The sequence below is a fragment of the Mastomys coucha genome, unplaced genomic scaffold (genome assembly GCF_008632895.1).
Source record: "Mastomys coucha isolate ucsf_1 unplaced genomic scaffold, UCSF_Mcou_1 pScaffold15, whole genome shotgun sequence".
NCBI classification, from domain to species: Eukaryota; Metazoa; Chordata; class Mammalia; order Rodentia; family Muridae; genus Mastomys; species Mastomys coucha.
This window is the reverse complement of record NW_022196897.1, coordinates 76,819,788-76,834,428: the sequence shown is the minus strand read 5'-3', so window position 1 is coordinate 76,834,428 and position 14,641 is coordinate 76,819,788. Positions and strand designations below refer to the sequence as shown.

Here is a 14,641-nt window from a genome sequence, read left to right as displayed (position 1 = left end):
CTCGGAAATCCGCCTGCCTCTGCCTCCCAAGTGCTAGGATTAAAGGCGTGCACCACCACCGCCCGGCCAGTTTGCTATTCTTAAGGACACTTCGCTGCTGGCTATTTTCCCTTCTCACTGTTACAATTAGGGACTAGCCTGCCCCCAAACACATAGGATTTTAAAGGACACTTGACTTAACACATTGATCTGAAATGGGGTGGGAACACAATTCCAGAGCCAGCTTCTAAAAAAGCTCAAACAGCACATGAGAATTTATCAATATAATGTACAGGGCAGCTGCTCCCATGTACTTGTAGATGGCACTGCACTCTAAATAAAACTCTGAATAACTGCAAAGGTTGGAAACTTGTATAAATGCTGTCCAAGACACAGAAACAGAGCAGATAAAACTAACAACACACGTGCTGTGAAATACTATTACATCCAGCCTCTCAGACTAGAAAATAAGCAAATGCAGTTAAGTTATACCACTAACCTTTTTAACTTCTCGTTTGGCGATGACCGGTCCACTTTTACTACTGGAAGCAGCAATTGTTTTCTCCTTTGTATATATGTCTGTATTTACCACAAAAGCAGCCTCACTACCTGTTACAGAACTGGGGGTTGGGTGTTGAGATAAACGAAAGGTAAATACAACAGCTATTTTCCCTTCATTTTTTTCCTGTATAATTTCTTCCTCAGGTCTAGAATTACCTGGGCTGGTAATGTTGTAATCCCTGCACCTGTGTGGCAAGGTATTGGGGTAACTCCCATGTCACTTCATTTGTTTGTGTGTTCCAATAATAATAGCAACCTGTGTTCTCATCCCAGACTTCTTGCCAATCTCCCATCTCAATTTCAACTGTAAGAAAACAAAACATATTTTAAATACAAACTCTGACTTATATAGTCAGTCCTCACTTCTATCCCAAGACAGACATAAAACCACGACAACGTAACACAGGGCTCTCAAATCTGTGTTGCAGTGTCACAACACCCCTAGCCTGTACCACTGAAGAAAAACTCCTGTGCACTGCAACACTGGAAGAACAAACCCTTCAGATATCACTAAGCATCCCCTGTGAACAACCCTTCCACAGCTCCCCTCCTCCCCAAAAACCCAACCAAAAAACCCAAAAAACCCAAAAACTTCAATAAAGATGTAATCACCTCTGTGCACAGAATTAAAAGCACTGATATAAAACAAAAGTATTTGAACCCCCCCCACCCCCTAAACAATGGCCTTTAACACTCACCTGGCACAATCTGCTAATGGTTAAAAGATCATCACTCTATCTACTAGCTTCCAGATACTACATTTAAAAGGCAGATCTCTGGGCTAAAGCATCTGAGGGCCAGCTCTTAGCATCCCAGTGAGGATTACTTGTAAGTCTTCTTCCAACAGGGAGCACACTTACTTACCTCCTGCCAATGAACACTGAGTGTCATAATGCCACCCTGGTGTCTGCGCATTGTCTGTTCCATTGGATGCGGCTGAAGAAAGGGCAGGTGTTGCCGCTTCTTTTGGTTCTGGTCGAGGTGGAGTTGGAGGTGGAGCAGATGCTACCACAGGAGCTGCAGGCTGAGGTGCTGTTATGGCATCTATCTCCTATGGAATGACAACAACAATAAATGACTGGGTGTGGCTCACTCCCGAAATCCTAGCCCTCGAGAGGCAGAGGCAGAAGACAGCTGCATGCTCAAGACCAGCTTGGTAATGTTGTAATCCCTGCACCTGTGTGGCAAGGTATTGGGGTAACTAATACCTCCAGGCCATCCAGAGTTCCAAAAATACTATTTCAAAACAAACACACAAACAAACAAAATCATCACTAACCGCTAGGAAGTTGGCCAGTGTGCTGTCAATGTCGGTGGCCTGGTTTCCATTTGCCTCTTTGGACTGGGCTGTTCTTTCAGACACATCGCTCTCATCATCGTCACTGTCAGCATAAGCACCAAGTAAGCACAGACCTCCTAGAAACAGAAGCCAACATTTGTGACACCAATCACTGGAGCAAGTATGTAAGTGAATACACTGGGGCTTGAGAAAAGAAAGACCATCACTTTCCTTTTTATTTATTAGGTGTGCTATGTATCTATGTTTGTGTTTGTATACATGGACACACATGTATATTTGAATATGGGTGTGGTGGGTGTCTCTTGCTAAATCCGCAGCTTGCTATTTCAGCTAGTCTGGCAATCCAGCTTGCTCTGGGATTACAGGCAGGTTACCACATCTACCCACAGGGGATCCCAACTTTGGTCCTCATGCCTTTGCTAAGTGACATGTCTACAAAAAATACATGGTTCTTATTTTTTGAAAGTTGTTTTATTATATGCATAGATATTTTAGCTATATTATATGCATGTCTGGTGCCTTGGAGCCAGAGGAGGGCATTAAATCCCCCCAAAAACTGGAGTCTCAGACAGTTGTGAGCTACATGTGGGTACTGGGAATCAAACCCAAATTCTTTCAAAGAACAGCCAACGTTTTTAACCACCCAGCCATCCCTTCAGCCCCAATACATGGTTCTATAATCAAAGAGTTAACATGTTGTTTATTTACAAATCAGAACTTAATTCCAAAGTCAGACTAATCACTAAATTAGGATTAGGATTAATTAATAGTTGAAAAATATATACATACTTAGCATATATAAGATCATAGATTCAATCATAACATAAACACACACACAGATGCACCCACACATGTACACAACAATACTGGGCATGGTGGCACAAGAATATATTCTCAATACTAAGGCAGCTAAGGCAAGATGATCATAAAAGCCTGGCACAATGATCCATGTCTTTAATCCCAGGAACTCTGTGAGCTCAAGGACAGCCTGGTGTACATACTAAGTTCTTGAACAGCCAAGGCTGTATAGTGAGATCCTGTCTCAAAAACAACACACAAAGGGGAAGGAAGGTGTAAATAATATAAATACAACGTATTCATGTGTGAATTCTCAAGAAAGTAAAATTAAAAACTACCAAAACCACAAAGAATGCCATTAAATCACCACAGATACAAAAGATATCTATGAGTCAGGTCTGGTGGCACTAGTCTTTAATCCTAGCACTGATTCAAAGTCGGCCTGGACAACATAGCAAGTTCCAGGCAAGCCATAACTACACAATGTGATCCTGTTTATGGCAGTTTGAATATGCCTGGCCCATGGGAAGTGGCATTAACAGGAGGTGTGGCCTTGTTAGAGGAAGTGTGTTACTGTAGAGGCAGGGCTTTGAGGTCTCATAGTTATGCTCAGATCTGGCCAGTGTGACCCAAAGCCTCTTCCCAGTTGCCTGTAAAAGGTACTTCTCCTCTGACTCCTTTTGATCAAGATCTAGAACTCTTTTTAGCTCTTCCTCCAGCACTGTGTGTGCCTGTGTGCTGCCGTGTTTCCTGCCATAATGAACCTCTGAAACTATGAACCAGCCCCAATTAAATGTTTTCTTTATAAGAGCTGCCTTGGTCATGGTGACCTCCACAGCAATACACCCTAAGATACTGTTTCTATTCCCACCAAATCCTTCAAAGTAATAAAATTACTCTACATATACTTGATATCTTTCCCCAAAACATACCATTAATAGGGCTGGAGAGATGGCTCAGCAGTTAAGAGCACTGACTGCTCTTTGAAAGGTTCTGAGTTCAAATCCCAGCAACCATATGGTGGCTCCCAACCATCTGTAATGAGATCTGACACCCTCCCTCTTCTGGTGTGTCTGAAGACAGCCACAGTATACTTACATATAATAAATAAATAAATCTTAAAAAAAAAAAAAAAACCATTAATCACCGAACCTCATTCTCTCAAAATAACAGAATTTGGTGATTAAATATTTTCTCAATCTAGGTATTGTGCATGTCTGCATTTCCAGCACTTAGAAGGCTAAAGCAGGATTCTACTGTGTGTTCAAGGAAAGACTACTAGTGACTTCAAGGACAGTCTGAACTTTGAATGGTAGCCCTATCTCAAAAATTAAAACATCCTACACACCTAAGCCAATCAAGCTACAGCAGCTGAAACACATTTTCTAAGTAAAAATAAAGCAAGTAATGATTATTCCTCAAACGGAAAGTTCCACCAACTAAAGTGCATCAAGACAAATGTAACTGGAGCAGACATCATGGCTGTTAATCCTAGCACTCGGGAGGCAAAGACAGGCAGAGCTCTGCTTGAGGCCAGCTAGGGTTACCAAAGTCAAAAGACTCTCTCAAAACAAACAAATATTTTAGACCAAGAAGAAAATTACTTTAATTTTGGGGAGTTCAGCCACCTGTATCTCTAGCTTCATGGGATCTAACATCCTCTTTTGACCTCCTCAGTCTTTCACACACCGAACACACTCAGACAGACACACATCTACAAATAAAAATAAAAATCATTGGGACTGGAGAGATAGCTCAGTGGTTAGGAGCACTGACTGCTCTTCCAGAGGCCATGAGTTCAATTCCCAGCAACAACACAATGGCTCATAACTATCTTTAATGAGATCTGGTGCCCTCCTCTGGCATGCAGGCAGAACACTGTATACATATTTATTAAGTCTTAAAAAAAAACCACAACATTGTGATTCAGAAGAATATCTTTAAAAACAGAAAATGTCAAAAGAAAATAAATCTTAAAAAACTTTAATATTGCCAGGCGGTGGTTTAATATTGCCAGCTGGGATTAAAGGTGTGCGCCACCACCGCCAGCTAGGAAGAAGAATTCTTTGTGTAGCCCATCTAGCTGAACAGTTAAGGCTCAGGTTCACTTGAGACTCTCGAAAAAAAAAAAAGGTAAACAAGTTATGTGGTACAGTCTTAGAAGTATGCAAGCTTGTGTGTCTGTGCATGAGAATATGTGTGTGAACACAGATAAAAGAACAAACAGGCAGGCACACACAAGTTTTGGGTGTAGCCATAAATAAACGGAAAAGAAACTTTCATGTTTCTTAAAGTTGTTACACAGCAAGCCTTTGGGAAAGATTTTTGTAAGCCAGGAGTGGAACCCAGAGTTTCTTACCACTGATATGCAGCCCCAATCCTAGAAAGACTTCAGTGACTTTTTATGAGAAATAGTAAATGAGCAACATTTAACCATCCAACAATCCAGGCACACACCTTTATCTTTTAACTTAATACAAGGTATCTTAAGGAAAAGGTAAAACAACAAAAAAAATCTGTACCTGTTGCCTTGACAGCCGTAGGTCTGGTGGTCATGACTGGTTTGGGAGGATTCTGAACAACGTTGGGGACTTCCACCACAACTTCCTGTTCATCTGTATTTGAAATGCACAAAAGCAAACTGCAGTCAGTCAGTGGGCCAGGGAAAAAAAAAAAGAGAGACAAAAGCCAAAACTTAACCTTTCAGGCTGGATCCCATCAACTTATAAAACCAGTGTGTATTACTGATACAAACTAAGGAGATGAAAAACAAGTTGATCTAGAATCTTCCATTCATTTAGTGATATCGACAGTAAGAATGTGAACACTATCAAAATGGCACCTGCAGTACTTAACAATTAACATGCATAAATATATTTGCATGTTTCCATGAAATTATGTACTTCCTATTAATTTGATTCTTAATATTTGATACAGTATAGCTTCTCCGGTATCTACTTCATGCAATTGCTACCCTAAACCCAAACACAGTTCCAGAAAAGCACACAGGTTTTGTCACTTTCCCTTAAGTCTGGGGTTACCGATGCTTTGTCTGGTATAAAAAAAAAAAAAAAATTTAGGGTTTGTTAACTTCTCAAGAGTGGTGTCTCCATTTCAACAAAAATGGAACCAAGTGTGATATGTAGGGAAGGCCAGCTTCAACGGCCTCAAGGTTCGCACGTGGAAATTGTCCTCCACCTTCTGCGTTATTAAGATCGAAGGGGGTCATCTAGGAGACATTTGGGGTCCCAAGCCTCGGTGGATTGCACAGGTTCCCGGGAGAAACCCCTGCATCGCAATGGCGCCTCAGATGAGCCCGGGCCCGGCCTTCCGCCGCCCAGAGTCCACAGTCGCCGTGCCGCGGGCCCCAGATTGCAGGCAGCCGAGGTGTACCTCGCCCGCCAGGGTTACTCTTCTTCACTGGGTCCGAAGGGATACACGAGAGCCTAGGCCGCAAGCCCCGTGCTCGAGTTTCGGACATCCCAAATAAAGGCAGGGCCCCTCTCGCGCGCCCTTACCTTCAGAAGGCGAGTCCTCTGGGGCAGCGGTGGCAGGCACCGCGGGCGACGTCGCGGCCGCCGCCGTCGCAGCTGCCGGGGCTGACTGGCTAGTCGCCGCCGCCGCCGAATCTGCCTCGGGATCCGGATCGGGGTCGGGATCCCGGCCCGGGGTGCTGCTCCGAGGACCCGGAGGAGAGAGCTGCAGGATAGGCCTGCGGCCGGGTACCGCCCGGGACTTCTTCCCCATCACGAGCCCGAGCGCGAGCAGCGAACGACGGCAGACTAGAGGGGCGGGCGCACGGCGCCCCGGTGCGTAATCAATATTCATGAACCGCGGCACCGCCTCCTGAGGAGATCCGCTTTTAACCGGCGCGGTGCACTTGCGCATGCGGCCTGAGCCCGGGTGCCTTTACGGACGTTCTGCTCCTTCCACGGTGGGTGGGCTTTGTTCAGGGAAAAGGCGATTGGCTGTTTTAACTTGAGACGGAGTCAGTAGCCAATAGCAAAGGGAAAAGACAGGACGCCGAGCCAATAGTGCGGAAGGGCCAGCAGTTTGTGCGACTTCCTTATGGGTATTCGCCATGCGCTGTTAGCCAAGTCTTTTCTTTAGGGCTTTGTCCGCCATCTTGTAGCTGTTTTCAGCTGCTTATTGCAGTTTGTCATTGAGGAAGATAAAGATACATTGCGCTCTTCTGCAAGTTCTCTTGGTTATTGTATCTTCTTTTGGGTATAGTATTAAACAATGATGATGCTGGGTGTCTATACATCGGTAGCTCTTTAAAACGAAAATAAGACGTGATTAGTAGGGAAAATGACTGGACCTTGAAAACGGCCAAACTATTCATATGGGATACAGAAGCCTTACCTCATGCTACTTTACTTCTGTAAACACTACTTTTTTCGTCCTATCTCCAACTTCTCCACTTGTACCTAGAGGAAAGACCTCTAGGTCTTTCCTAGAGGAAAGAGCTACGTTGAGCTCTTTAAATTTTGAGTCTTACTTGGTTGTACAAGAGGCCTCCCCATCCCTAGAGGCAGGTGACATCCTGCGTCATTAATGTTCTCCCCAGAGATAGTTGCCAAGCAAGATAATGCTGATTTTCTCCAGGACCCACTCCTACCCATCCCTGGTTGCTTCTAGACTAATGACAGCGAGCCAGAAGGTGAGAGATAAATGTCTAAAAGGTGGTGCGCTGTACTCCTAGAGAGCTACTGAACTAGTTGTCGTGGTTCATGTCTATAATCTCAGTGGAGACGGAGGCAGGAGGATTACAAGTAAATCCAGCCAGGTATGCATAATACTTATCAAGTGAGATCTTGTCTCAAAAATAACAATAATAAATTAATATAATAATACAAGCAGAAATCTGGGGAAGATGTATGGGAATGGGTATTAGAATAATAGGCCAGGCAAATGGATCTCTGAGTTCCACTAGAGCTAGGGCTACGTAGTGAGATCCAGTCGCAAAACAAAAACAACAAAATCTGGGGTTAGAGAGATTGCTCTGTGGTTAAGAGCACTGGCTGACCTTCCTGAGGACCTTCAATTCCCAGTACCCACATGGTGATTAACGACTGTAACTCCTGTTCCAGGAGATCTATTGCCCTCTTCCTTCTGGCACCAACTATGCTTATGGTGTGCATACATATATGCATTTGAAACATGTACACACAAAATAAAGCAGGGCAGTGGTGGCTCACGCCTTTAATCCCAGCACTTCGGAGCAGGCGGATTTCTGAGTTCAAGGCCAGCCTGGTCTACAGAGTAAGTTCTAGGACGGCCAAGGATACACAGAGAAACCCTGTCTCGAAAATACACAAAAATAAATAAATAAATAATAAATAAACCTACATACAGTAGAAGAGTTGAAAAGCCACATCAAATTTTTGCGAAATACAATAGATTTTCAAAACCCCGGCATCATGGAAGAACTCCTTTGTAGGCCAGAAAGTACAGTGGAGATACAGCAACTTACTTGGAAAGCTAAAAAAATAAAAAATGGATCCTGGGATGGCAAGACCTAAATGGAGACAGTCAACACTGGCATGGATACAGGTGTGGTACCCGTAGCACAGAGTATAAATCAGTAGACTGAATCTGTGGAAGTTTATGGCATTCACCATTGATCTACATGAATCATGGTATTCCCACAAGTGTAATAGGAAGCCTAAATTTTTGATCTGTGTAAGTAGATGTTTTCATGTCAATAAAAGTAACTTGAGTCATGAGAACAGAGAATTGTGGTCCCTCTATCCTTTGTCCTTTCTGAAGATGGTCTTTGATTCAACTTCCCATCCATTTCTCTCATCTTAAATCCATCCTTTACTCTAGTTGCTATAACTACTGCATCACATGACAAAATTCATCCCCCCCAAGGCCCAGTGCAGATAAGACCTTCCTGAGCATCTTTGCTCCTCACTGTCAAGTTCCTCTTGGACCTTCCTGAGCATCTTTGCTCCTCACTGTCAAGCTCCTCTTGACTTGACAGTAGTGTGGACACCCAGCTCCCTCTCTAAATTAAGTTTAAGAAATAACTGGTGGAATTTTTTGTGTGTGTGTGTCACAGAGGTTAATTGCATATTAACCAAGCCAAGCACACTAAAAATATCTAACATTTGTTATTTGCTGTGTGGCTATGTATTAATAGCTAATAACTTTAAATGCAGATTTGTATCTGATTCTTATAATCTTACAGGGTAAATAGCTCAATTTTGGGTTTACCTACTAATGATTGTTGACTGAGAAATTCACAAGAACAGTGACTTGATTTTTTAATTCATTTTACTGTGTCTATCAAGCATACTTTCTGGAACATGAGAAGCATTCAGCAAATATCTTAAAATACAAAAACTTGAATAGGTGAATGAATGAACATATAAAAAATGAAATAAATTAGATCATTTTCTTATCTATGGATGAAGAATCTGGATTATTAAAGTATTCTAAGATTTGTGCTCCTAATATTTGTAGAAAAAATAATAGAAGAAAAGGATAATTAACTATTTTGAAATTGTTAGCAAGTTTCTGATTTATTTCTTGGGAAGAGTGACAGTAAAATATGGTGTGTAGTAGGAATTCTTTTCTTTATAAAAATGTACTACATCTGGAGACAGAGGCAGGTGGATTCCTGGAGTTCAAGGTCAGCCTGCAATACACAGTAAGAGCCTATTTTTTTCTTTTAAAAATTACATGTATGTGTATTACATATATGTAGACATGTATGCCACAGTATGTGTGGAGGCCAGAGAACAACATGCAGAAGTTGTTCACGTGTGGTGCATGATTGAACTCAGTCATTAGGCTTGGTAATAGGAACTATCATCTGAATCGTCTCACTAGCCCTATTGTTAATAAAAAGAAAAATATTGAATGATTGATTGTTGGGGAGAGATCCATGTATCACAGTTCAAGTGTGGAGGTCAGGAAACAACTTTCAAGAGTCTTTTCTTCCCTTACAAATTCAGGCCTGGGGTGAGGATACTTTACCCACTTTCCCATCCCACCTCTATTTTTAATTCTTTGAGAAACTTTTGTAATGACTGCACAAGTTTGTATTTTTTTCGACAGTGAATAAAGATTTTCCTTTTCCATTCTCACTAACATTTGTTGGCATTTGTTTTCTTGATGCTAGCCATTCTAAGTTGGAGTGAAATAGAATCTTAAGAATATATTTGTGTTTCCCTGAGAATGTTCCCTAAGAATGTTGACCACTTTAAAAATATTTATTGGCAATTTGAGGACTGTCTTGCTCAGTTTGTTAGCCCATTTACTGACTGGAAGAATTTTCTTTTTTCAGATTTATTTATTGTTATATGTAAGTACATCATAACTGTCTTCAGACACACCAGAATAGAGCATCAAATCTCATTATGGATGGTTGTGAGCCACCATGTTGTTGCTGGGATTTGAACTCAGGATGTTTGGAAGAGGAGTCAGTGCTCTTAACTGCTGAGCCATCTCTCCAGCCTGACTGGAAGATTTTTGGGGGGAGTGTTTATTCTAGATACTAAACCCTGCCTGAAGCTAGCAGGCAAAGAATGCCCCCATTCTGTAGGCTGTCTCTCTTCTTTGTACATATAATTTTAAAAGTTGCTGCACAGCTCTTTTACTTCATGTAACTGTATTTGTCAATTCTTGTGATTACTTATTGGAGAACTTTTCAGAAAGTCCTTACTTATGCAACTATTCACATAGCTAGGAAATGGAGTCAGTTTGGATGTTCATCACCATGTGAATGGATTAAATACCACAATGGAATTTTATTCAGCTATAAAGAAAAGCCAAATCATGACAGTTGGAGGAAAGTAGATGAGGCTGGGAATTACCAGAGTGATATAACCCAATCTCAGGAAGTACATTTCTTCTCAGACTTTAGTTTTTATGTCAGTAAATGTGTGTATGTTCTGTATGTTTGTGTAGGTCATGACACTAGAAAGGGGACCATGAAAGTAGACAGAGGTCTTTTTTTTTTTAAAGATTTATTTATTTATTATATGTAAGTACACTGTAGCTGTCTTCAGACGCACCAGACAAGGGCATCAGATCTCATTATGGGTGGTTGTGAGCCACCATGTGGTTGCTGGGATTTGAACTCATGACCTTCCGAAGAGCAGTCGGTGCTCTTCCCCGCTGAGCCATCTGACCAGCCCGACAGAGGTCTTAATGTGGGAGTAGAAGAGGCCAGTAGGATATAAATGAGGTGAAAGCAGAAGAGGGTGCGTTACTAAGGGAGGAGACGGAGACAATGGGGTTGGGAAGAGATGATGGGAAGGAAAGAGGCTTAACAAAATGCAAAATGTATGGAAAAGTCATTACTCAGTATACAACTAAAAAACTAAAAACATGACAAGTGAGCATCATTTGAAGTTTTCTACTTTTCAGTGGTGTGTGCATGTATTCCTGTACGGAAGTACTCCTGGAATCCAGAGGCATCACATTGGTGCTAGAAACCAAATTTAGGTCCTTGTAAGAGCAATACATGTTTTGTTTTTGTTGAGGCAAGGTTTTTCTGCCCTGGCTGTCCTGGGTGGGACTCACTTTGTAGACCAGCCTCGCCTTGAACTCACAGAGCTCTTCCTACCTGTCTTCTGAATGCTGGGATTAAAGGTGCATGCCACCAAGCCCAGCTGCATGCAGTACAGTTCTATAGAACCATTTCTCACTCCTGTATCGTCTTTTTTTAAAAATTATTTTATGTATGTGAGTATCATGTGGGTGCTGGGGATTGAACTCATATCCTATGGAAGAGCAGTCAGTGCTCTTAACCACTAAGTCATCTCTCCAGCTCCGCCCTGTATTATCTTTAAGCAGACATTTTCAAATATAATCAGGTGGTCTTTACTATCTGGTTTTTTTGAAAGCTAAGCTTCCTGAACCTACTTAAAGGCTTTGCCTTTTGGAACTTCACCTGCAGAGATGACACGCCACAGAAGAGCCAATTTAGTAGGGTTAATTTTCATGGCTGTCTTGATTTAGCTAAGTATAATTATGTATTGTTTCACCTTAAAGTGGGTATATTTTGGTACAGCTCAATTCTGGACACTTGGAATTAGCACCAGAGTCTACCAGTTTAGAGGTTCAGATTTTAGAAACACCTGCACTCGACTGGCTATATGTACCACCTCCCTATGCCTCCCTTCCTTAATTCCCTACAAGTATTAGGAGAGCTCAGAGAAGTTCTATACTTATCACTCCAGTGTTACCATAAGGGTAGTAAATAGGGTGGGATGAAGGGGAAGAGGACGGAGAGGGGATCATAGCTTACATTCAGCCTCCCTCTGTAGCCAGAGTGTCAGTCTCCTAGTTTACCATGTAGGAAGCTCCAGCTTGAGGATTCCTTTTTTAAGGAATTTTATTTCAAAGTCACGATTAGTCAAATTGCTGGCCACAAGATTGGAATCAGGCCCCAGCTCTCTTACTCCTCCCAGGAAGCTGGGCAAGTTCAAAGCTCCAACCCTCTAATCTTGTGGTTGCCTTCTGGTGAGCAGCTCTATTTTGGAAGCTAGTTAGGAACTTACCAAGACTCAACTTATTAAACAAATACCCACAACTCAGGGGATTTCAAAGGTTTTGAAGTTCTATGCCAGGAACCAAAAACAAAGCCCAGATTATTTATAATACCACATTATTGACTTTGCATGTTTTATGGAGGTTCATATAAGCCACGAAGCTTGGTTTATTGAAAGAAATACCTATATTCAAATTATAGGTCATTTGCACAATAAATTGGCTTTTTACTTACAGAGTTCTGAGTAGATACAATGAGAAGTTAGTAAGTTATTTATATATTCAAGTATCTAATTTTCAGGGGTGTATGGAGAACCCAGTATAGTAATGCAGGAACATTTATGGTTTTAAGATACTATGATTAGGAAAAATGGGAGATTCAAGGCCACTTCAGAAGCTTCTGTGACGGGGCTGTTGAGATGGCTTGGGTTGAGAGCTCTTGCAGAGAACCCAGGCTTGGCTTCCAGCACACACTGGGGCTCGGCACCATCCGTAACTCCAGTTTCAGGGATTTCGGTGCTCCCTTCTCAGGCCCTATGGTCACCAGAGACATACACGATGGACCATACATTCAGGCAAAATACTCATAAATTTAGAAATTTCTGTAATAAAAAACTATGTGCTAGAAGAAAAGCATCAGATTAAAGTAAAGTATCTTATTTATATTGTGTTCATGGCTAAACTTTTCTTTTTGCTATTTAAATATAAATTCCAACCATATTCATGTGAAAGAATGTTAGTGTTTCCAATAGCCTGAGAACTATGTGAGGAGATTCTGCTAATCTACCTGATGCCACCTCTTTGCGCCTAGTTTTGTTGTGCTGCAGATTACTGAACTCAGGTTTTAAGCTTCTTTTGTTCTGCCACGTAGGATTTATAGGAGACACTTGCTTTTGCTTTAGCTCCTGTACTACACCTGACCAGAACCAGTCACTAATCTGAAACAAAGCTATCTGACTTTAAAGGAAACCAAGAGAATGAGAAAGAAGCTAAACTTCAACAAGAACATTTTTTTTTTTTTTTCAAGACAAGGTTTCTGTGTAGCCCTGGCTGTCCTGGAACTTGTTCTGAAGACCAGGCTGGCCTCTAACTCACAGAAATCAACCTACGTCTGCCTCCTGAGTGCGGGGATTAAAAGAATGTGCCACCACCATCACCTAGTACAAATTGCTTTTCATATTTAAGATATTTTTAGATTTATTTTTTTCTGTGTGAGTTATGTATGTGCCTCATGTGTTCAGGTCAGAAGAAAACTTACAGGAGTTGGTTCTTTTTTGCCTTATGGGTCTTAGAGATCAAACTCAGGTCACTGTGCTTGGCAGAAAGCACTACTGAGCCATCTTGCTGGGCCTCTCTATGTTGCTAAAAATTAGCATCCACTTAGCTCAACACAACACATACATATTTTTTTAAGGTTTCCTTTTTTAACATTTATTTATTATGTACAGTGTTCTGCCTACATATATGCCTGCATGCCAGAGAGAAGCCAAATCTCATTCTAGATGGTTATGAGCTACCATGTGGTTGCTGGGAATTGAACTCAGGACCTCTGAGCCATCTCTCCAGCCCACAACACCTATTTTTGTGTTTGTGTGTTTTCCTCTATGTGTGGGTGTACATGTATGTATGTGGTGGCCGGAGGTCAAGGCCAGAGGTGCATGTGGAGGCAAGAGGTTAAGCTCGGGTCTCATTTTGCAGGAGTCAGGATCTCCTGTCCTGGATCTTATGGAGTAGGCTAGTCTGGCTGGCCAGCACTGCAGGGATCCTTGTCTCTACGCTCCAGCATGGGCATTACAAGCATATATGATCATGTCTAGTTTTTTAAAATCTGGGTTCAGGGTGACTGGACTCAGATCGTTAAGCTGACATTTTACTGCTCTAGCCCTACAGCATGCTTCCCAGAACAGGGAGTTTTCCTTGGCTCTGTAATCTCAAACAGTCCATTAAGGTCTTCAGCTGGTGCTTGGGATGCAGCTCAGAAGGTAGAGTGCTTGACTATAGTATACAGAGACCTGGGTAACACTTTAGAGGCAGAGGCATGAGGACCAGACATTCAAGATCATCTTTGGTTATAGTGAGTTCTAGGCCAGCTTGGGATACATGAAACCTTATGTTGGGGGGAAATGGAAAAAAAGGACCTTTAAGGAACATTTGCTTTAATTTTTTGTTGTTTGAAATGGTATTACAATGTAGGCCAGGCTGGCCTCAGACTCACAGACACCCACCTGTCTCTGCCTCTGTCCTACATACACAGGAGCTTCAGGAGACCAGAAGATCCCCTGGAGTTGTTTGTGTTATTAGGAAGTGAACTCTGGTACTCCTAAGAGCCAAGCCACCGCTCCAAACCTGTAATTTTGTCCTGTTTTCTCTTTTTTTGACATTTGTTTACCCTACATGTTCAGTGAAGTTTTAGGAAACAAAATAGCCATTTTTCTAGACTCTCAGAGAACCTCTAAATTTTCTGACAGGAAAAAACAAAACAAAACAAAACAAAGC

At 41.9% G+C, this 14,641-nt stretch overlaps 1 protein-coding gene across 1 annotated transcript in view; it reads right to left on the bottom strand.

Annotated features, from left to right (window-relative positions):
* Fnbp4 (formin binding protein 4) overlaps positions 1-6,608 on the bottom strand; it is a 31,320-nt gene extending 24,712 nt beyond the window's left edge. The window contains exons 1-6 of the mRNA XM_031370902.1: positions 6,157-6,608; positions 5,161-5,253; positions 1,820-1,956; positions 1,405-1,591; positions 697-844; positions 479-599 (exon numbers count right to left, since the gene is read on the bottom strand). Of these exons, the coding sequence (XP_031226762.1) occupies positions 479-599; positions 697-844; positions 1,405-1,591; positions 1,820-1,956; positions 5,161-5,253; positions 6,157-6,526 (1,056 nt within the window). The 5' untranslated portion in view covers positions 6,527-6,608. The remainder of the gene's footprint in view (positions 1-478; positions 600-696; positions 845-1,404; positions 1,592-1,819; positions 1,957-5,160; positions 5,254-6,156) is intronic.
* Positions 6,609-14,641: the final 8,033 nt, after the last annotated feature.